Here is a 22,066-nt window from a genome sequence, read left to right as displayed (position 1 = left end):
CGCCCTAAGTCATGTAACCTATGTATTCAGCCATTGCTTTGCTCTTGGGCCTTGTTGATTATGCTAGCAGGCTGCATAGCCTAATAGTCACTTGGAAACGCTGTAAGTCTTAGATCTGGAGGTAATCCTGTAAGCTTGATGCTCTTAGATTTTAAACAAGTAAAGCTCCTTTATGACAACCTTGGGTTAGATTTGCTTCTTCCTCTGATGTCAAAGAACCTCCAGCCCACAGTCAGAGCTAGGGCCCAGAACACCAGCAGGCAATAGGGAGGCAGTGGGAAGTAGAAACAACAGCCCATACTCTTTGCTCCCTCAGCACCATTTTACAACTCCCATAAGCCCTGGGACAGGACATCTGATATTTTGAAAATTGTGAAAGACAAGAAGGATTGACTGCTGCTGCCCCGCCTCCTGTTATGTTAAGGGCATGTTAATGGGGAGGTTTGCACTGAGGAGCAAGCAAGCACATTGGACCATACTCTTTCTTTCATTATTTAACAATTTTTAGATGCCCCAGCATCTAAAATTCCTAACAGGAATTGTAAAATGGCTCAGAGGAAAGAAGTCTGCTACTGCCTCTGCTTCCTACAATTACCCCATAAGTGTTTTCAAGGGTCCTGGCTTATCAAGAAGCAATGGAGAACACTGGAAGCAGTGGACCCTTGCTGCTTCAATGGTTGGTTGGGCATGGGCCTGTAGCTTATGCCCCACTAGGTCCCCAAATACATTGCCACCCAACAATAACTGACTGATATCTGTATATAAATAGATATACAGGGGGGGCCCCCATATCAAAGGATCCCATATTCATGGATTCACTTAACCGCAGATTGAGTCTACACCCACTGCCCTTGCCTCCAGAAGGTCGTCTGAACCCAGTAGCGGCCATGGACATCCATCAACAGCCTCTCCTGGGCTCATACTGGGCCTGAGAGCAAAAAACATATGACTTCCAGTTTTTTCAAAAAAGCAGAGGTGACTTTTTAATGCTTTATAAGGCATTGGGAGGCCCGGGAAAGCCACTGACGGCCCTTAGGGTGGAGGGGCAGTATTCACCCATATCCACTGTTTCAGTTAACCATGCTGGGTTCCAGACAGAACCCCACCAGATAGAGGGCCATGCCTGTATAGTATATAGAAAGAAAAGCAGGATTAGGTTTTTTTAAATCCAAGATTAGCTCTGATTCCTCTGCTGCCTTTCTTTGTTCCTGAAAGGTGCATATACTTAGCTTCAAACAGAATGTGAATTGTCACCCTCCACTCATACTTTAGGTTGGATGTTGCTCTGTTTCTGCTTTGTTTTTCAGAAGTGCCCCCTTGAGTACTTCTGCAAATGTTTGCTTGATGCTTTATTTTTTTAGTTTCGTTGTTCATAAAATTTTAAAATGTGCTCTGAAAAAGAGAGAGGTGAGCTTCTAGGAAAGGATGATTATTCTGTCCTTTTAAAGTAGCCCTTGGCTAATTTCAATTTTCTTTTTCTTTTTTGTTAGGTTAACCCAGTGGTTCTCACATATTTAGCACCAGGACTCAGTTTTTAGAATGAGAATCTGCTAGGACCCACCAGAAGTGACATCATCAAGCAGGAAAATGTTTCACAATTCTAGGCTGCAATCCTACCCACACTTACCCAGAAGTAAGCTCCATTTACTATCATTGTTCAATGAATATACATAGTAGTTTGTTAAAAGTACAGGTCTGTAACATTTCCCCAAATGTAGTCACATCCCATGGTAGCATCAAGTCTAACATATTAAAAAATAAGATATTGAAATGAATGGGGACCCACCTGAAATTTGCTCGTGACCCACATAGTGGGTCCCGACCTACAGTTTGAGAAACACTGGGTTAACCAATTCACTTGTCAGCTACCAGAAGAGAAACAGAACAGGTGGGGATTATTTTTGAAATAAAAATAAAAGTGTAACAATACTGTTCAAAGTTCAAAATGTTGAAAATAAAGTTTATGTATATTATAACTGACTGACAGCCCAATCCTATGCATGTCTACTCAGAAGAAAGTCCCATTAGATTCAATGGGGCTTACTCCCAGGAAACTGTGGATGGGATTGGGCTGTGAATTCATTTTTAATGAGTCCCAGAAGCCCACTGCCTCCCAGTAAACCTCTCCATTATACCCTAAATCTCATACTGACTGACTGACACAAGAACCAGCCTATCAGTGCTATGTGCAGACGTGGCATAGAATGGGTTAAATGTTTTTATGCCTGATATAGTCAGGCTTGTCAGTCAGCGGTGTTCCAATCCAGCTTCTACTGCAAACTGGAAAAATAGTAACCTATCCCACCAAAGCTGAATTTATGGCAGAAGAGGTTGGGTAGCCCAATCCTACCTAAACTCCCATTCAGTGATGCAACAGCATCAGAGTGGTCACCACTGCATTCTGCGGGGGAGTTTTGGATGCCGAAGGTCTCCTTGTGGTAAGCTGCTATGGGGCTGGTGCAAGTCCACATTGCTCTGTGCTGGCAGATCAAGCCCAGGAAGGGACTCGGTGTTCGGCATGCACTGCCATAGTTAATCCCATTTACCATACAGGCCTGATCTGCCCACACCTGCCCCATCTCCTCCTAGTTCCACCCCTCCCTGCACCTGCCCTGTTCCACCCTGTGCCAGGCTTACCTGCTCTGGTGGATCTCCCAACGATCACCAGCATGTGTGGGAAAGGTTGTGGCTGGGCACTTTATAGCTGCTTTGTGGCAGCCCACACTGGCGGAATGCAGGTTCCTCCAGTGTACTTTTAGATAGGATTGGTCCATAAAACAGATTCTTAACTGAGGATATCCATACCCATAGGGGTATTAAAACAATTAAAAAACAATTGTAATGTTATTAGATTAACTATCACCATTATCAATATGGATTGAGGCATTCTGTTCCTAGCTATCCATATGTACAGTAAAACCAAGCTATTGACATATTTTGAAGTCATACTGGTACCTAATAGGACTCGTGGTGATGATGATTTCAAGTCTGGTGAAGGAAGTATTGGGACATACTGGGTAATCCATTTGGGGGTCTGTAATCGTAAAAGGTTAAGATGTAGTCTTAACCTTAGTCTAAGATGTAGTTAGTGTCCATCTACAGCAAGTTCAGTGCTGAAGTTATATATATATTTGTGTACACCCTGAATCACATTATCACTCACAGTTAGTGAACTGGCTAACCTGGTATTTTTAAAAAATGAAATCAGGTAAGGGCTATCTTAAAAACACAGAATCATCATAATTCCCAAGCTCAATATGGAGTTTCAAACTCCTATTACACAGGCCTACAAAACTGAGGATCAGAAAAGTTTTTCCCGAACTTTATGGTGGTTTGATATGAATTTGGGGTGCCGATTCCAAAAATGGCATCTGTTTTGCCCTATCACGTCTAGTTTTGGAGACAGGGCATAGTCTCTTTAGTGAATGGTTCAAGCAGCTTCCTTATGAGGAAGCCATGGCGTAGGCGTCCTCATGAGGAAGCTGCTTGAACCATTCACTAAAGAGGCTATGCTGTGTCTCCAAAACTAGATGTGATAGGGCAAAACGGATGCCATTTTTGGAATCAGCACCCCAAGTACACCAAGGAATTGGTGTAAGGAAGCAAAATGTGTATTGGCCTGTGTTATAATCCCTGAAATCTCTCTTTTGGTGGTTATGTGGGAAATACAAAGCAACCAAGATCATTTTCACAGAATGAAATATGAGTAATAAGAATAAAATACTTAATTCATACCTTCTTTTCTATTTCTCTTTTAAGCTGCTCCTGAAGAGAGCAAATTTCATTTTTTTTACAAGAAAGCTCATTTTCCTAGGAATGACAATTGCGAGAATTAATTGGTTGAGAAAGATTCTTATTTCACTTGGCAGTCTGAAAACTTGTATTGATATAAGCCTCAACTTACATTTTTCTTAATGTGTGGATTTATATTTTGAGTGTTTGTACTGATACATAGCTTCTACATGTCATTACATATTTTGAGTGTTTGTACTGATACATAGCTTCTACATGTCATTACTTTAACCCATTTCTGATATATATATATCAACCAGTCAACCAGTTATTCATATAGTCAACCAGTTATTTATATAACAGCACTACTATATTTAGATAGTATCCTTAAGGCAGCAGTTCCCAAACTTTGTATGGCTCTCTGGAGCATCTGGGGAACCTGCAACCCCCTCTACAGGTCTCCACATGCATCCGAACTGCTGTAAAGAGCAAATGAAGACAATGGGCCCAATCCAGAGCCCTCAGTACTGGCCCAGCACTGACACTGAGAGTCACAAACGTGCTGTAAAGCATGTCTGCGATGCTTACCACCAGTCCAGCACCAGAGCTGGCCCAGAGCAAGCCTGCATTGGGACAGCGCCAGTCAGAGGCCTGAGGTCTGCCACTCATTGCTCCACATGAAACAACGGGTAGTGGAGAGGTAAGACGGAATGTGGGGAGAGGTGTTCTGAGGTGGGCAGAGGGCGGGGGAAGGCATGGTGGGGGAGGGAGTGGGGCTTGAAGGGGATGGAACTGGCAGAGCTGAGCTTTGCTGGATCCAGGGCCCTGTGTCAGCTCTGGTGGCCCAACATGAGGCGTCTTGGCTATGTGCTGACTAAATACCGGTGCAGAGTCGAGTACCCCATTGTATGGCTACTTTCCTTACCCAGGGAAGGGGACAAATGTTCCCTCCCCCCAAGGAACTGCCGGCTGCATCCTGAGGAGTCTCAGGATGCCACAGCAGCCATTTTTGGTGCTGCAGCAGCCTTTCGCACCGGACAGCTCAGGATTGGGCTGAACGTCCTCAAATGCTTAGGACATTTGTCTGCATTTGTGAAAATTTATCTTAAAGGTTGATAGTCACCTCTAACCATTCCAGCTAAAAGTTGACATTCTACTATTGGACTGAACAAATCAGTGGATGGGAAGTAGAATGCCAGCCACATCTCTCCCACTTTACCATAGAGTACATAATTAATTGATATTATTAACGGTACAGAAATTGATAGCTTTTAGACAAACCCACATTAACTGCACCAGTGTGTTATGAGGTGAAAACAGTTCAGGAGGTATGCTTATTTTACTTATAGTTCTTACCAAGGATCCAATTGCTGATGATAGATCTTGTTCTTTTGTCTTATAGTATTCCAGTTCTGTATCTTTTTCTTCAACAGTTTTATCATACTGATGCTACATGGGAAGGGACAGTCATGTATTAAATAAACATCTACTATCCTACATTGTGTGTAGCTTGTCATAGAAAGGCACTTATGGTTTGTGTATGTGGCCTCTCTGGTCCTCAGAACACCTTAGGACAAGGAGGCAGCAGGCGCAGGTGGTCCTTGGAGAAGCACAGCTGGGCGTCAATGCTGCTCACTAGATTTGCCACCAGGAGCACCTACACCCTCCCAGTACACCATTCACATGTCCACATGTTATGTAGAGTCCAGACCATGTCTGTATGTAAGATTTTTACCTTATGCTTTTCCATAAGTGCTATCATTTCAGTTATCTTGTGCTGACATCGAATGTCTATTTCTTTCTGCATTGTTATTGCTTCAGCAGCTGCAGTTTTCATTTTTTCTACCTATTGATAACACATTAATGAATGAGATAAATATTTCAATGAAATTCAAAAATTGCATGTACAAATGTTTGAAAGCTACAAGAGTTTAACAGTGTTACAGTAATTTAATAGCTTTTTCTGTCTTGATTCATAATTCTCACAGTATGGAAGCTGTGGGGTCTAACTCATTGTGGCAGCTTCTCCCCATAAGGATAGACTACTCCAAGAAGCCATAAATGGAAACGTGACTAAGGGCGCAATCCTGCCCTTCACTTGGGCTAGTGCAAGTTCCTTGCCCCGGCTCAGGAGGGTTGCAAACATGCCATAAAGCATCTTTGCGCCTCCTCTGAAGTAAGCTGCATTGGGGCATGGAGATACGGCAACACACAGAGGCTAAATCCAGCCTCCATGGTGGCTTCCTTGCTGAGGCTTGCCTCAGCCCATCTGGGCCACGCAAGCCTCTGGGGTGGGCAGGGTGGAGGCGGGAGGGAGGCGTTCCTGGGCAGGGGGAGGGTGGGCAATGGGTGACCCAAGGGCGGGCAGGTAGAGAGCAGGAGGCGGGGCTGGGATCCAGCACTTTGCTGGATCCCAACACCCGTTCCCGGGGAGCTCAGAGTGGCTTGAAGCCACTCTGATCTCCTCAGACTTGTGCTATCTCAGGAGGTGGCGCAAGTCCAAGGAGACCCATCAGGGAGAAGACGGCTTAACCGGAGGTAAGGGTAAACGTTTCCCCTTGCCTCTGGTTGAGCTGCCTTGGGCCACTATCATGTGCTGGATACAGCACAAGCCTCTTGGCTTGTCTGTTCCAGCGCAGGGTAGGATTGCGTCCTAATGCTCCAGTCCTATCACCCGCCACTGGCAAAGATGCAGCTGTGCCATGAAGGCACACACTACATACAGTGGTGGTGAGGAACAATCAGGAAGCATCTTCAAAGTAGTCCTCCAGATGTCCTATGGGTCTCCTTGAACCTACACCAGCGCTATAGCTGGCATGCATCCAAGGAGAGTAAGCAGGCAGCATGGGCTAAACTGAGAGAGACTGAATTTGGCATACACATTTGCTGCTGTGATCCACCCCCTCCAGCTTGGTCCAGACCTCCTGATCCACCCAGAAACTCTCCCTGTCTGCCTATGACACACCTCCCCCACCATCTTACCCAGCGCCACTGCTGCGCACACCTTGCCATTCGCCATTTATTTATTTTTCACATTTTTATACCACCCTTACTCCAAGGAGCTCAGGGTGGTGTACATAGTTCCTTCCCTCCTTTTGTCTTCACAACAATCCTGTGAGGTAGGTTGGGCTGATAGAGACTGCATATCACCCAGGAAGCTTCATGGCTGTGCAATGATTTGAACCTGGTTCTTCCATGTTTAAGACCAACTCCAGAACATATACACAGTGGCTGGGCAGGGCACAACAGTGGCTGGCATTTCATGCTGCTATAAAGAGGTTGCACTGCTAGAACATGAGTTGCACCATAGGACTGGACTGAAAGCGTTATAAATTTCAAACTACCTAAATATAATAAAAATATAAACATATAGAGGCCCATAACATCTCATATCCAAACTTGGAAGGAAAAAGGACTTGTGCTTTGACATTACCCCTGCCCTTACCCAATTCTCCATTCTACATCCAATGCTCCCTGATTTCTCTCTCCCTCATAATCTAACCTTGGCCCCATCCAACTTAACAGTGCAATTTTTCCATTGACATTGCACTGATTCTTTCCACACTCTAAAACCAAGTTACCTTGGTTAGGAGAAGAACAAAATAGCAGAAAAAATTATTCCTCTCCTACACCTCTAGAGTTTGCTTGGCAGAAGGAGTCTAGAATGCTTCTTCACACTTCCCACTCCCAAAGTCAAAGACTGTAAAGGTCCCTCTAAGAGTATTGCCTTGCCCTCTCTGCTCCCAAAGTAGCTCTCAGGGCTCTGATCAAAAATAGTTCACAAATTGGATACTGGAAGCCAATGCATCCTTTCCTCCTTACTTCAAATCCAATTTTCTGTCATTTATTTTTCACATACATACTGAACATAACAACTCAAACTGTGACAAAGAGTAAGACTGTTAGGGATTGGCAGATAGACAGATGGATCATACTGTAAAATATCTTAATGCCATACCCAATTTTACAAGAAAATAATAAACTTTTACCTCTTTGAGAAGTTTTTCTTCAGTTGCCTTTGCCAGCTCAATTTCCTTGTTGCAGCTATCAACTGTTTCTTTATACAATATATTTATGTTTTCCAGTTCTGATTGTAATTTATTCACCTTTAAACAGAAGTGCTTAATAACTTCAATACATTTTTTAGCTTGTAAAGTCAGAAGACTTGCCTATGCATCCTCCACCCCTCCCTCCACAAGGTCTTGCATAATCCAACAATCTGGAGCAGGGGTCTCAGTACTTTTCAGTACGAGGGCTCCATTGTATATTTTACACATTTTTGTTGGCCAAAAAAAAAAAATCAGTTTTATGAATAAATAAAATTTAAATGAATGAATACGTTTTACTCAGATCATTTTTGTAATCAGTATGATATGATTCAGAACAAAAGAGAAATGTGACAATTACAATACCATGCATGTATTGTTACCAAGAAACAATACCATGCTTGAATTGAGAAATGATAAATAACATTAAAATGTCAAACATTAGCAAATGCTCTGACTAAAAGAAACAAGGTGCTGGATAAAATCTTGTGGCAGGCTGAATGTTTTGGCCATAGTTTGGTGACTCCTGATCTAGAGTCATGCAATGGCTCTATATTAATCTATATTACTGAAGACTTACTCCCAGGCACTCCCTGTGTACTTGTTCCCTGGGAACAAGCTGATTGGCTGGGTAGAGGAGAGGATGAAGAAGGAGGAAGTGCCCTCAGGGGAGATAACACCACTAGTGACCAAAATTGAAAATTTGTATATATGAATAATATCATCATGTTATATATCATTGGAAAGGTAAAATTTTTTTAACTCAAAACCAGAGACTGATTGTGCCAAGAGTCAATGAAGTGTTGTTATGACACAGCACAAAACCAGTAAGGTGTTAGTATAAGTCAGCTTTCATTTCCATGAATCAGAGCTATACTAAAACTTTTGTTCAGTTTTTTGAGTGTAATCAAGTTGGCCACTGGTTTTTGGCTGGTTACTAATTTGCTGGGTGACCTGTACAGTTATACATTAAAATAAAGTTAATGGGGGTTACACCAACGGTAGTGATGTCACTGCATTTTGGCTGTGCTTATGATATTGTATGTGTATGGTATAGTCTTGTACAGAAGGAGGATCATCATGGGGGTGATGCAATGAGCTCTCGCACCAGATGAGGCAAACTCTAGTGATGCCTCTGAGAAATACCTACACTTCATGCACATCAAATCCAAAAAAAGGGGCCCCTGGGCCCTGTACAATCAAAGGCCTCCAAATTGCAGGGAGCAGCAAACAGACAGGGTGTACTTCACACCGAGTCTGTCATTACTTCCCTCCAGCCCATTGCCTTCTCCATTCCAATTGGCTTTCTGCCTCACCCACTGCTTTTCCTCATTAAAAGGAAGAAGGAAGTGGATTGGAAGGTAGCAATCTAGCCTCCATCTGTTCATGTTGCTCCTTCCTCATGCAGGTTCTTAAAACAGGAAGTGCAGGATATGCTGATAGTGCTCCCAATGCATTCCACACATCCCGATTTGATCAAATAGATCACTTGATTCATTTAACTAGATCAAGGAAGGAGCAATGTGAGGAAGTAGGGGGTGACTTGCCACCTTCTGTATGTTTTTGGGGGTGGGGGTGCACATTTGGGGTGGTGCACATTGGGGGGTTTCCGTTGGGTGGTGGTTTACTTTGGGCCACCCCAGCAGAGTGCTGCTCCCCCAGTGGCTCTTGGTGCTGTTCCCCTTGTATTTCTTTTTAGATTGTTATTCCCTTTGGAGTAGGCAACCATCTTCTCATTCTTACTAATATAAACTGCTTTGAAAACGTTATGTTGAAGGGTGGTATCTTTTACTGGAGGATCTTGTTTTTCTGCTAATTATAGAGGCAGGAAGTTCAGAGCTCTCCTAGAGAAACAAAGTCACAAGTAATGCCATTGACTCCTACTGATTCAGACTTAAAATCTTCATTCACTATGATCAACACTTGGCAGTTCCAATTCCTGACTACTACCTCCACATAATGATTTAAATATCACACATATTGAAATCTCTTCCTACCTTTGCTTCAGTAATACTGGATTGCTTGCTTTCTGCAGCAACTTTCTTTCGCAAAACCTTATTCTGTAAACAGTTTTAGGTGTTAATCAGTTTTACATATTTGATTAATGTCCAATTTATACAGTATTGTGATATTTACGCAATTATATCAGCCCAATCCTAACTAAACCCCCCCCACTAATGCAGCCATGCCAACGGAACATGCGCTGCATCCTATGCGCAGAGGTCTCTTCATGGTAAGAGAACTTTTGTTCCCTTACCCTGCAACAAGTCTCCACTGCCAAAATGCTCAATGCCATTTTATAGGCACAGAACTGAGGAGAATTAGGGAGAGGGGGGATAGGATCTGGCCCATGCTTTTGCTGCTGGGATCCACCCCCTCCCTCCCTGTTCGTCTTTTTCCCACCCTGTTCCTCCCATTGCCCACCCCCACCGCCAACTTACTGTTGGTGCCAGCAGGAGCTCTCTCTGTCGACCCATGTGTATGGCTACTAGCCAGCGAATTGTTGCGTGTCAGCAGCATGTAATTTACACTGCCAGGCAGCACTTCCACAAGCAGGCATTCCCACAAACCAGAAGGGCATTGTGATCACTATTTTCAGCTGTTCTGTGACTTGGGGAACTCTGCAGAGGGGTCTGCAGGCTCCTTGCACCCTCTGGAAAGCTGGCGCTGCCAGTGTTAAATGAAAACGCTTTTGTCCCTGGTAGCAGCACAATCATAGTGATCAAATTGCTGCCTTCACCCCTCACCTGCAAGCACTTACAGCAGTTCCCAAACTCCCAGAGAGTTTGGGAACCACTGATCTAAAGGACAGCAAGAAGGAAGAGTTTAGCTCTTCCCCTTATAGTCATTTTCTTTCTGAAATTGTTATTTTTACCCTATGTGCTCCAGACCCATGTGCGCAAAAGGGCAGGTTGCTTACCTATAATGATAGTTTGAGTTGCCATCAGTACAGATGCACATGCTTGACTTCTGCACATGAGTAGAGCTCACCTCAGAAATTTCAAGAGCTTTGTCAAATGTTCAGCCTCTGCTCTTCAGGGGGGAACTCCGTGCATACCATGTGTCTCAAGGGTGGGCAAAATGATCAATCCCTCAGACTACTCCCTAAATTCAAATGTCATGCTTTCTCAATTGAAAATTTAGCATTTGAAGAATGGTACAACCATTGGAGCCACACCTGCAGAGATCACCCAGTGGGTTAGATGTTGTGTGGAAACATTCTTGCCCTTGCAGTTTCCTTGATAGCAGATAAAAAGCCTGTTTGCCCAGAATGATGCAGTTCTGTCTATGAACTCAGAAGGAAAGGCAGCAAGCTTTGATAAGGTTACAGGTGTATAAGCTTCACCTTCTGATGGAGCATAATGCCTTATGATGCTCTCATATAATTTTAAGTCCTCCATGGGCGGAATCAGCTTCCCACTCTCCTCCAGCCTGGTGAAGGTTTCAAAGGCATGACAGAGGTGTATGCTTCCAACTGCAATTCTGGTTACACAGGCAGCTCAGAAGGTAGGGCAAGGGGAGTCGCTCGTGTTGACAGGAGAACACTATCATCTAGTGGTAAACTAGGCTCCTACTTCAAGACTGATTGTATTCCCAATCCCCCTGCTGCCTCTAGGAAAGGATGCACATCATGAATTTTGACAAACTCCCTGTCAGAGATAGTGTGGATCCCAACAATACTTGATCCAGGAGAGGAGTCCAGAAACAGCATCTTCAGAATTAATCTTGATGGAGAGTAGAATTGTTCTAACCTCCAAAACTGGGGCCTTTGTTAGTGCTGATGTGTGAGCCACCAAGGTGTGAGCCACCAAGGATCCTATGCCAGAATGGGCTGCTTGTCGGACACTTCGTGACAGAAGAGAGTTCTGCTATCACAAAATGGCCACCAACAGAACAAGGAGCACTGCATTGGTAGCCATTTTGGTAGCACTGCTGCAAAAGGTAGCAGCACAACCCATCCATCACCAGACCCCAGTGTGGCAGTGGTAGGGAGGGGCAACATGGGGTGGGGAGGAGGAGGAAGGTAAGGAGGCTGTGGGAGGGGATGGATCCAGCAGTGATGGTGCATGCTAGATCCTATCCAACAAAGGGCAGAATGTTCAACAAAGCTCTGGAAGCTTCCAAGGTCAGCTGTACATAGGGGAAATGCTACAAATAAAAACTGAAAAGATTGAACAAACAGACTTCCTAGTTTTTATAGTCTATCAGTTACACTACATACATTAAAATATTTAGGGTCGCATCCAGAATAATGCTTCCATGAACACAAGTTCCCTCTGTGAACAGCAGTAGTCGCTACATGATTAGTCCCACTGACATAGTCCCTTCTTCTCAATCAAGTGGCCTCAGTGAAAGTGGAATATTTCTTCCTTTCTTGAAGGGAGCGCATATTAATGGAGTGTGCTTCTGTTCATGGAAGCATTACTCAGGTTGACGCTTAGACTAACAGCCCAATCCTATCCTTCCCTTTCCTGGTTGATACATCTGTGCCAAAAAGGCACTTGCTGTGTCCAGATGGAAAAGGAAAATTATTTCCCCTTACCCTCCATAAGTCTCTTGCTCGCCAATAGGTCTCCTTGGATCTGTGCAAGCTCTTTAGCTGGTGCCAGGAGAAGAGGCACCAGCTTCCAAACAGAGGGCATAGGATCAGGCATGCTGAATCCACCCTCCCAGTCCCCATTCTTCCCACCCCTCCTCCCACTACTACCTAACCTGGTCCAGCAAGCATGGCAGGGTACAGTGGCAGAGTTGCGGCACTGCTGCATCTTGCAGCAGCATGTGCAAAATGGCTGCTGAAAGTGTGCTGCAAGCTTCAACAACAGCCATTTTATGACAGTGGAAGCGCCTTCCACTTCATAAGAGGCTCCATATGCATAGGATTGGGCTGTCAAACACCTCACTTGGATTTGGTGGAAACGTTTATTTGTTGTCTCCTTAATAGGATATACAGTGGTGCCTCGCATAACGAATGCCTCGCGCACCGAAAAACTCGCAAAACGAAAGCGTTTTGCAATTTTTGGTGACTCGCACAACGAATTTTTATGACCCGTGTTTCGCAAGATGAATTTTTTCCTTTTTTTATTGTCCTGGTTTGTTTTAAATTGCACAACCGTTAATACCCAGGATGCATTGTGCCTGGAGGTTTAAAAAGCCTCCCCAATGCAGCCTGGGCTCACTTCTCCATGTGCAGTGGGCGAACCCTGTCTTTGGTCAACTGTTCTGAGCAGTTCACCAACTCCTTGGGGAACCTACTACCAGCAGTTAAGGTAAGTTTCTTACCCAAAAGTTATGAACTTTTCATAACTTTTGGGAAGTGGTGGCCAGCATTTGAGGTACGTTTTGGGGGGCCAGCTGACCAGCTGGCCAGTTTTGGCCTGCTGTTTTGGGGAGGTTAGGGGAGTTTTTCCAGCAGTTTGGGGAATCTGTGGAACTCATTTGCAACCATTTTTCCAGACCAGGATTTAAGGAGCTTCTTCACAGGGACATCTCAAGCAGTGGAAAGGTAGGGAGCGTAGCTTCACCATGTGCGTTTGTTCTTCTGTGTTGGGGGGGGGGCTGTTATGCCACTTTTTTGGCCCGGGAAGGTTTGGCCAGGTAGGGAGCGTAGCTTCACCATATGCATTTGTTCTCCTGTGTTGGGGGGGGGGCTGTTATGCCACTTTTTTGTCCCGGGCAGGTTTGGCCAGGGGTGGGAAGGTGTGCGTGAAGCGGATGTGAAGCACTGCCTTTTGTTTTTGCGAACGTAGCAACTGCTGACATGGGTCCCAAGAAGGCTGCTCCTGCAGAGGCCGGGAAGAGGACAAAGATGACACTAGAAATGAAGAAGGAGATCATCCAGAAGCACAACGGAGGCATGCAAGTGACAGACCTCGCCAGGGAGTACGGGAGGAATCCATCCACCATCATCCTGAAGATGAGGGAGAAGATCCTTGCGACAGATGCAGCCAAGGGAGTCACCAGGATCGTGAAGAACCGGCCAGCTGTTCTGGAGGAGGTGGAGAAGTTGCTGCTCATCTGGATGGAAGAGAAGTAGCGTCCAGGGGACACAGTGACTGAGGCTGTCATTTGTGAGAAGGCCAAGGCCTTGCACGCAGACCTCGTACAGCAAGAGCCAGGAACCTCAGCTGAGCCAGAAGTCTTCAAGGCAAGCAGAGGCTGGTTTGAAAGATTCAAAACCAGATCTGGAATCCACAGCATGGTCAGGCATGGAGAGGCTGCCAGTTCCAAGGTTCCTGCGGCTGAGGACTTTGCCACGGAACTGAAGGACATCTGCCAACAGTGGAAAAACGTGCAGACTTATGCACAGCGGCACCACCCAGACAAGGCTCTGGCACATGACCTTGTGAACATGTTTGATACAAGGATCATGTCCTCTTTCAGAGGGGTGCTGAAAAGGCAGCTGAAGCAGCAGACCATGGAGAGGTTCTTCATGAAAAAGCAAAGAGTGGAAGAGGAACCAGCTGCTTCTACCAGTGGTGCCCAGTTGCCTTCTTCCTCCTCCTTGTCCTCCTAGAAGCCTTGAAGTCAAGCCTTGAAGCCTTCTCCCAGTTGTCCAAGTTGTTAAGTTAAAGCAGTGATGCTGAGACTTGGGGGACAGAGGGGTCTGTCTCCAGGTTGTCTTTGGGTAACTGTAAACTGCTTCTGTCCTAGCTAGCCAGCCTGAGACCGTTCCCAGTTTGCCAGTGTCCCTGCCTACTCTACTGCGCCTTCTCCAAGTTTGCCAGTGTCCCTGCCTACTCTACTGCATCTTCTCCACGTTTGCCAGTGTCCCTGCCTACTCTACTGCATCTTCTCCACGTTTGCCAGTGTCCCTGCCTACTCTACTGCATCTTCTCCACGTTTGCCAGTGTCCCTGCCTACTCTACTGTGCCTTCTCCCAGTTGACCAGCGTTCGTGCCATCCCCAGAGAGACCCTCCGCAGCTCTGGGAATGTAAAAGACTGCTGCTGTGATGTGGAGACAGTTCTGTCTGCCTCCAGTTTCCTGACTTAAAAGACTGGTCCTGTAGGTTGAGACACTTCAGCCTCACTTGGTAACCTTAAAATGTTTGTGTACAAGTGTCCCCTAGAGCCTTAGAGAGTCCTTTGGTGATTTTAAAAAGTTTCTGTATTGGTTTCTGTATGATGTCCCTGTTTACATGCCTTAAAAATGTACTTTCTGAAGAGTTTTGCACAGTCCAAGGACTGTTTGTGACTGTTTCCGTTCAGTTTCAGTGTTGAGCCTCAAGTCAGATGGTCCTGCCTCATGTTTGCTGATTTTTAAATGTTTTTCTGTCATGTTTAAAAAGTTGAAGTTTTGTGCTTGAAATTTTTGAAATCCTCTGTACAGTATGTATGCCTTTAAAGAGCACTTAATAAACACTTTGTAAACCAAATTTGACTTTGTTCTGACTTTTCTTGCCCATAGGAACGCATTAATTAAATTTCAATGCATTCCTATGGGAAAACGCGCTTCGCAAAATGAAAAACTCGCAAGACGAAAGGACTAGCGGAACAAATTAATTTCGTTATGCGAGGCACCACTGTATTTACATCAGGCTTAATTTGGATTATATCAGGCATTATGAAATAACACTGTGTTTCATAAATGGAACAATTCTGTGTCTATATCTCTATTACTCGAAGACAGTTCTTACTTCTTGTTGCAGTTCTTCAGTATTCTTGGTTTTTGTTTCTATTTGTTTTTTTAAATTGTTAACCTAAAATGTATTTTTAAAAAATCAGTTTCAAACAATAAGTTATTACAAGAATTATTTTAATCATTTTTATTTGCATAGTTACTGTTATAGTTCATACGCATCAATTTGCTAAACCTGCTGTCTGTACACAGTTATCCTGGCACAAGTTAACTGAAAATAATGGGACTTATACGAATGCATGATTGTAGACTACAGTAGTAGTGCCATGATCAACTTGATTGAAAATAGTTGTGGTTGCATGGTTCAGAAAAATACTTGGGCACACACTTATACGTTTACTATTTTGCTAGCGTTCCTATTTTGATTCTAACATGATTAAGAATACGATATATATGTATCAGCAATAACTGCATGAAGTTGACCAACCACTCTGTGATCAATATTAAGGACATGATCCTATTGCTGGGCAGCACTGGTCTCTCTTGTGCTGCCCTGGCAACAGCAGTCACAAATGTGCCATAAGGCAAATCGCAGCAGTCAAGAGAGGAAAGGTGCTGACTGGGAGGCCAGTACCAGTCAGCCCTGGGCCTGCACACCAGTCATCTGACTGCCAGGAGCCACCAGAGGTAAGTTTCCTGACAACTAGTGGGGAGGCATTTCAGAACATGGAGAGGGTAGCCGGGAGGCAGTCTTTCAGAGTGGGGGGAGGGCAGCCTGAGGGGTGGTTCAGGTCTGGGAAGGGGACAGGGACAGCAGTAGAGGCTGCCCCTGCATCCTATCCCGCTTCCTGGGCCTCAGAGCCCCACACAGGTCTCCTCACAGCTAAATAACTGGGACAGATTCAAGTAGACCCATAGGAGCTGCTGGGACCCAACATGGGGTAAGGGAACCAATGTTCCCTTATCCCAAGGATGTTCTGGCTGCCTCCTTGACCCCACAGGATACAGTGGTGGCCGTTTCAGCACTTCTATATCATGAAGTGGCATCCTGCACAGGATTGAGATTGTAGGTTATATCCAAACCAGAACAAGAGGAAGGATGTTCATGGAAAGGGATGTTCCTACCCAACTTCCAAAGAACAGCCCTTCTGCTTGTGGAAGATGGCTCTGCCCAAAATTCAGGGATACTGCCTCCCCACTTCAGCAAGCAAAAACCTCCCTGTAAGCAGCTAGTGGTGGTCAAAAAGCCCTCAGAACAGCATAGAAAGTGGCAAGGAGGAGTACAGGGGAGGGGGGAATCCCTGGAAGTTAGGCAGAGTCACCTTGTGTGGGCAGGAGCTTTGACCAAATTTTAGTGTATTTTCCCCTTTCCCCAGCAGACCCCTAACTACCCTGTTCCAAGGATTCATTGATCCTTATGAGAGGCTTTTATGGAGGATTCAGTGGAGAGGAAGAGGAGGAAGGAAAGTATTCTTCTGCAAGTTTCTTTCCACTCATGCTATTTTGAATACAGGTGGAGCCTCTATATCTACATATTCTGCATCCGCTGATCTGGCTCAATGTGGTCCTCTGGACACTTGTGGAGCCAGACTTGGCCCCACCTGAGCCCTCCGGAGGTGAGCGGAGCAGTGCTCCGGTCACCTCTGGAGAACATTCTGAAGGCTGCAGAGGCAGTGTGCATCCACCTGCTGTCTCTGTGGGTTTCAGAATGGCCATTTCGGTCAAAAAGCACAATTTCCAGTTTTCTTTGGGAAACGAGAAGTGACGTTTTTATGCCATATAAGGCATTCTGAGGTGTCTGTGAGGCTCCAGGATGCCGCAGGAAGCCAGTGCTGCCCCCAAGTAAGTAAAAGAGCCCCTTGGAAGTGGCAGCAGTGTGATCCCTGTGGCGCTGCCCCCTCCCCACCTATAGAAACACTTACCTGGTTCCCAACTCCCCTGTAGGAGTTTGGGAACCACTGATGAAAACTATTAGATTTCCTATGCATAGTAAACAGATTATTACTTCTCATACCTTATTTTCTAATGTCTTCAGTTGTTTTTCCCTTTTTGAAATATCATTTTCAATGTTTCTAACCTGAAAATATATTGTAAAATTTGACAAATATTTTAAAAAAATGTATATTCTTATAATTAAAATGCTTTCTTCTGTCTTTAAGATTCAATCAGTTCCACATCTTGTTCTCAATCTTACATACTCATGATACAGAATGTGATCACAGCTCCCTAAAAAGATATGCTTTCCTGCATTTCATTAATTTATGAGGCATAAAAAGACAAATATGAGAACAGTGAGGATCTATATACATGACAAAATTATACTAGGTTGATTCTCATTGCTCCCCACCAAAGAACAGTTGTGTAATGGTTTATGACCACTAATACAGCATTCTCAACATTTGCATATGACAACAAAACTATAGTTCTAATTAGAGTAGAAAAGAATTCCATGTTGCAGCAGCAAGGGCTGCCAAGAACCGAAGTTGCTTATGCAACACAGAGGTGTGGTTATTCTGCCATGATCAATAAGATCCCTGCACAACAAGTGGGAGGAATAAACCACACAATAACCTGACAGGCCAATCCTATCTCCCCACCCCCGCTGGTGCAGCCGCACCAAAATCAGGTGTGCTGTAACACTGGTGTAGCTAGAGGGGGGGCGGCACACTAGGTTTTGCAGAGAGCCTCACCACAGCATGCAAGCGGCTCCTCCCTCCCCTTTGGAGCCATGTGGGTGGGGGAAGGGGAAACGGAGGCAAATGGCTCCCAAGGGGAAGGGGAGGAGCTGCTTGCATGCTGCTGTGAGGCTCCCTGTAAAACTTAGTGTGCTGCTCCCCTCTAGCTACGCCAGTGTGCTGTAACTACGGGGGTGTGGATCGGGAGGCTTGGGAGGGGAAGAGGATTTAAATCCCCTTATCCCTGCATAAGCCTCCTGCTCCATAATGGGTCTCCTTGGACTTGCATTAGTGATTTCCCTAGCACATGTCCAAGGAGAGGTGGGAAGGCTGCAAAATAAGGAGATAGGGTCCAGTATGCACAATATCCACCAGATCCACCTCTCCCACAGCCTCCCTTCCCCTCCCTGCACAGTTTTGTCCCCTCCAGTGCATTCTGCTGGTGCCTTCAGCCCATAGGATTGGGCAGTGAATCTCTCTTCAACCATCCCCTAATTCTTGTAGATGGCTAGTGTAAATGGACACGTTCTCCTGGGAGTAAGTCACACTGAATCCAATGAGACCTTCTTGTGAGCAGACATGTATAGGCTTACATGAAGAACTTTATGACTGTTGTCCAGTAATTGTTATTACAGCTTCCCTTTAATGATAAATAATGTGTTACAGCTTGTTAAAGTATTTAAATATTTTCATGAAAATATTGAATATCATACGTTTTCTTTACTTTCATCAAGTTTGCTTTTGGTTTCTTCATCTTTCTTTTTCATCTTCTCCTTCAGAGATTCCAGTTCATTCCTATATGCCAAGTATAGGTATACTTTATACAAGTATAGAGATACTTTAGCTTGGTTGCAACTGAAAAGTTTGCTGCAGAACAAATGAATTCATGTACAATATAGAGATAACTGATTCATGTTTACAGCCTATATTACTAGGATATGATTCAAAAGGCCTTTACATCTTCCAGTTCGTCTCCTATATGCACTGCTCCTTGCATGGGAATTTCCTGTCACCCTATTTTCAGTCCTCTCACAATTGAGCTATCCACAACTAAGGATGGATGTAAGGGTCCATCTGGATTGGGTCCCTAGTACTTGATGTATTTCTTACAGCATGATCCTCTGCCCCCCCCCCTTGTGTGACATAAGTCCCTTGTGTCAGCTCACAAGTGTCACAAACGTACTGTGAAGCATGCTTCTGGCTATTTGGGAGCAGGCTAGGTCTAGTGAAGCCAGACCTGCACACAAATGGGGTACATTTTTGCAAACCTAGACAGGCCAGCATCTGGGGGTGGGAGTGGGCAGTGAAAAGGAGGAATGGAGGTGGAGAGGGGGCGTTTTTGGGTAGGGGGAAGGTGGCCCAGGAGGTGGATTGAGCCCCGGAGGGGGTGAGACTGGCCATGACAGCACAGGGAAATCCTAACCCCCAGCCCAAGCAGCTTTACATGGGCTGCTCAGATTTGCACCTGCAAAATTGTGGGCACAGATTCAAGTAGCCACATAGGGCTGGCTGGTGTGCAACAAGGGGTAAGGGGAATAAAATCCCCTTACTCCAAGTTACACCCCAGCCTGCAGCTACCTTGCCCTGGATTCAGCACAGGTCAGTCAGCTTGCCTGTTCCAGAGCAAGTTAAGATTGTACCCTCAGTCATTACAACTATTTCATTACACATTACCGCATTTTTAAATTGAAGTAAAAGAAATTGATTTTGAACCTAAATTTTTTTTACTAAGAATCTGAAATTGATTCATAATGTAGGATATTTGTGAACTGATCCTTACCATTTTACAGGTACAAAAGCATTCATATATAAAGTGAAAATGAAATTACTGTATTGCCTAAAAAAAACATATTTTACAGTAAGAATATACTGTGTTATTTCTTGCCTTAACTGGATGTTTGTTTCTTTCAGGTTTTCTATGTGCTTTTCAGCATTTTCTCCCATCATTCTATTGTTCTGGGGAAAAAAATTACCATCATCTGTACTGAAAGTACATGAGGTGCAATAAACAGAATCTCTGCTTGAGATTTAAATTGTCAGAAACAGTTTATTCATTTAGGGGTAACCCTTCACAATAGATACATTCATGGCCCAATCCTATTGGGTACCACCACTGCTGGAACTAACAGTTGGCAATGGGATGTGCTTTACAGCAGTGTTCTTCATGCTTGGGGTTGTGACCCCAATGGGTTGCAAAGCCTCAGTTCTGGGGTTGTAGCAACTTATAGGAATGAAAAAGGTTGAAGACCACTGGACTAGAGCACCACTAGGTAAAAGGGGAGGCACATGGTGTACCCTTTCAGGTACCAAGAGATTGTGTCCCAGCTTAGGTTCTTTGCAATTGTGCTAAAATAGTTTTCACTAGTGCCAGGCTTCATGGTAATGTTTTCTGCTCTCTCTAATAAGAATATTTGGTTAAAGTGAACAGTGCTGAGATAGTGAACAGCAGCGTTATGAAGGTGGGGAGTCGATGGCAATGGGGACAGAAGTGGTTGGATAGTAGGTCCTGGGCAGAGGGATAAATAGTGGGTCCCCAGTATCATACTTCATGTATTTATTGGGGTTGGCACAAAAAAGGTTGAATATCACTGCTTTATAGCATCATAAAACACCTTATGGAAGCATGCAGAGCCCTGCACTTTTGGGCTGCCACAACAGACAAAAGGAAGGACCCTGTGCACAGTGGCAGCAAAAAAGAGGCCCGCCAACAATGGTAAGTCAGTGGTGCAAGGGATGGGAGAATCACGGCATATTGGGGGAAGGCCAAGATCATGTTGGAGATTGGAGGGGTGGAACCCAGCACAAGCAGCTTGCCCCAGATGCTATCCTCGCTGGAGTGAGCCAACACACTCCCTTTTTCTCCTGCTTACCAAGCGCTTAATAAGGAATACAGGAAAATATTTTCCTTTTGCCTCCCAAGCCTCCCAATCAGCCCCCCTTCACCATAGCATTCAGCAGCATGCTATGGTGGGGAAAATGTTATAAGATTGGGCTATTAATATTTCAAGATGCAAACATCACAGTTCAATACAAATACAATATGCTATAATTATTAGAAAGTAAAACCAGATTATTTGTCAACTTGCCTTAAGTTCAATAAGTATATTGCTTTTCTCTGTTGCAATATGTTCTTTGTCCAATAAAACTTTATTCCAGTCGATTCTTAACTGCTCATTTATTAGTCTAGTAAAATAATGATGAATTCTTAGAAATGATTTTATATTTTTCAAATTTTCTTTTTAAAACTATTCAATGACAATACTTTGAATTGTTACATTATTATGCACTTGTTACAAATTATTGTTATAGTTACAAATTATCCACTGTGCACTTTCTAGGCAAAATTCAGTGAAAAATAAGCACTTTTAAGACACATGAATCAAGGAGAAATATTTATGCAAGTGCTTACGTTCTCCACTGAAATCAGTAGGACTTGATCATACCTGTCTTTGTCTGGCTTGTGCCCTACTACCTGCTTTAAATGCAGAATTATGAACATATTAAAATGTATTTGTGTCTGATTTAGATAAGAACAGATACTCCTCAGTGGCTCTGCAAAATTTAGATAACTGCTTTGACGTAAAGATTTATCCAGGTATACAAGTTAAAATGACACAAACACTTTTTATAAGCAGTGCAGTAATGCCCATAAATCTGAGAGAGCCTCCAGCCACACATATCCAATGGACACAATACTCATAGTTCCTGAAAGGGAAACAATAAAAAAATCCCGATTTAAAGAAAATATTCCAGTGAAGAATTAATGTGTAAGTTGTTTCTGTTATAGCAAAAGCAAATCTTATGGTGCACTACAGTAATATCTGGTGAAGTGGGCTTTAGCTCAGGTGTTGTAGGACTCTACTGTTTTAGCTGTTGATCGCACCTGTTCGGTGATTTAGTAACAGTAACAATGAAAGACAATGGAGCCAGGACAAAATTTGTTGTAGGACAGAATGTACTGTTTCCATACTACATTAATTTTGTCTTGGTATACATTCTGCTTAAGCTTTCAGATAGCCTGTTAAATGTAGTACTT

The 22,066-nt window shown here is 44.1% G+C and overlaps 2 protein-coding genes across 2 annotated transcripts in view; one reads left to right on the top strand and one right to left on the bottom strand.

The window, feature by feature from the left end:
- LOC136647646 (uncharacterized) overlaps positions 1-3,390 on the top strand; it is a 35,022-nt gene extending 31,632 nt beyond the window's left edge. Inside the window, exon 6 of the mRNA XM_066623303.1 lies at positions 1,491-3,390. The gene's annotated coding sequence lies outside the window, so the exon portion shown is untranslated. The remainder of the gene's footprint in view (positions 1-1,490) is intronic.
- Positions 1-22,066, bottom strand: part of SYCP1 (synaptonemal complex protein 1) — a 70,358-nt gene that overhangs the window by 8,822 nt on the left and 39,470 nt on the right. The window contains exons 18-27 of the mRNA XM_066624674.1: positions 21,117-21,213; positions 19,916-19,986; positions 18,744-18,825; positions 17,370-17,432; positions 15,414-15,476; positions 9,776-9,838; positions 7,722-7,838; positions 5,468-5,578; positions 5,089-5,181; positions 3,736-3,810 (exon numbers count right to left, since the gene is read on the bottom strand). Coding sequence (XP_066480771.1) covers positions 3,736-3,810; positions 5,089-5,181; positions 5,468-5,578; positions 7,722-7,838; positions 9,776-9,838; positions 15,414-15,476; positions 17,370-17,432; positions 18,744-18,825; positions 19,916-19,986; positions 21,117-21,213 — 835 coding nt within the window. The remainder of the gene's footprint in view (positions 1-3,735; positions 3,811-5,088; positions 5,182-5,467; positions 5,579-7,721; positions 7,839-9,775; positions 9,839-15,413; positions 15,477-17,369; positions 17,433-18,743; positions 18,826-19,915; positions 19,987-21,116; positions 21,214-22,066) is intronic.

This window comes from Tiliqua scincoides, chromosome 4, assembly GCF_035046505.1.
Source record: "Tiliqua scincoides isolate rTilSci1 chromosome 4, rTilSci1.hap2, whole genome shotgun sequence".
Classification (NCBI taxonomy): Eukaryota; Metazoa; Chordata; class Lepidosauria; order Squamata; family Scincidae; genus Tiliqua; species Tiliqua scincoides.
This window is presented reverse-complemented; position numbering and strand designations above follow the sequence as displayed.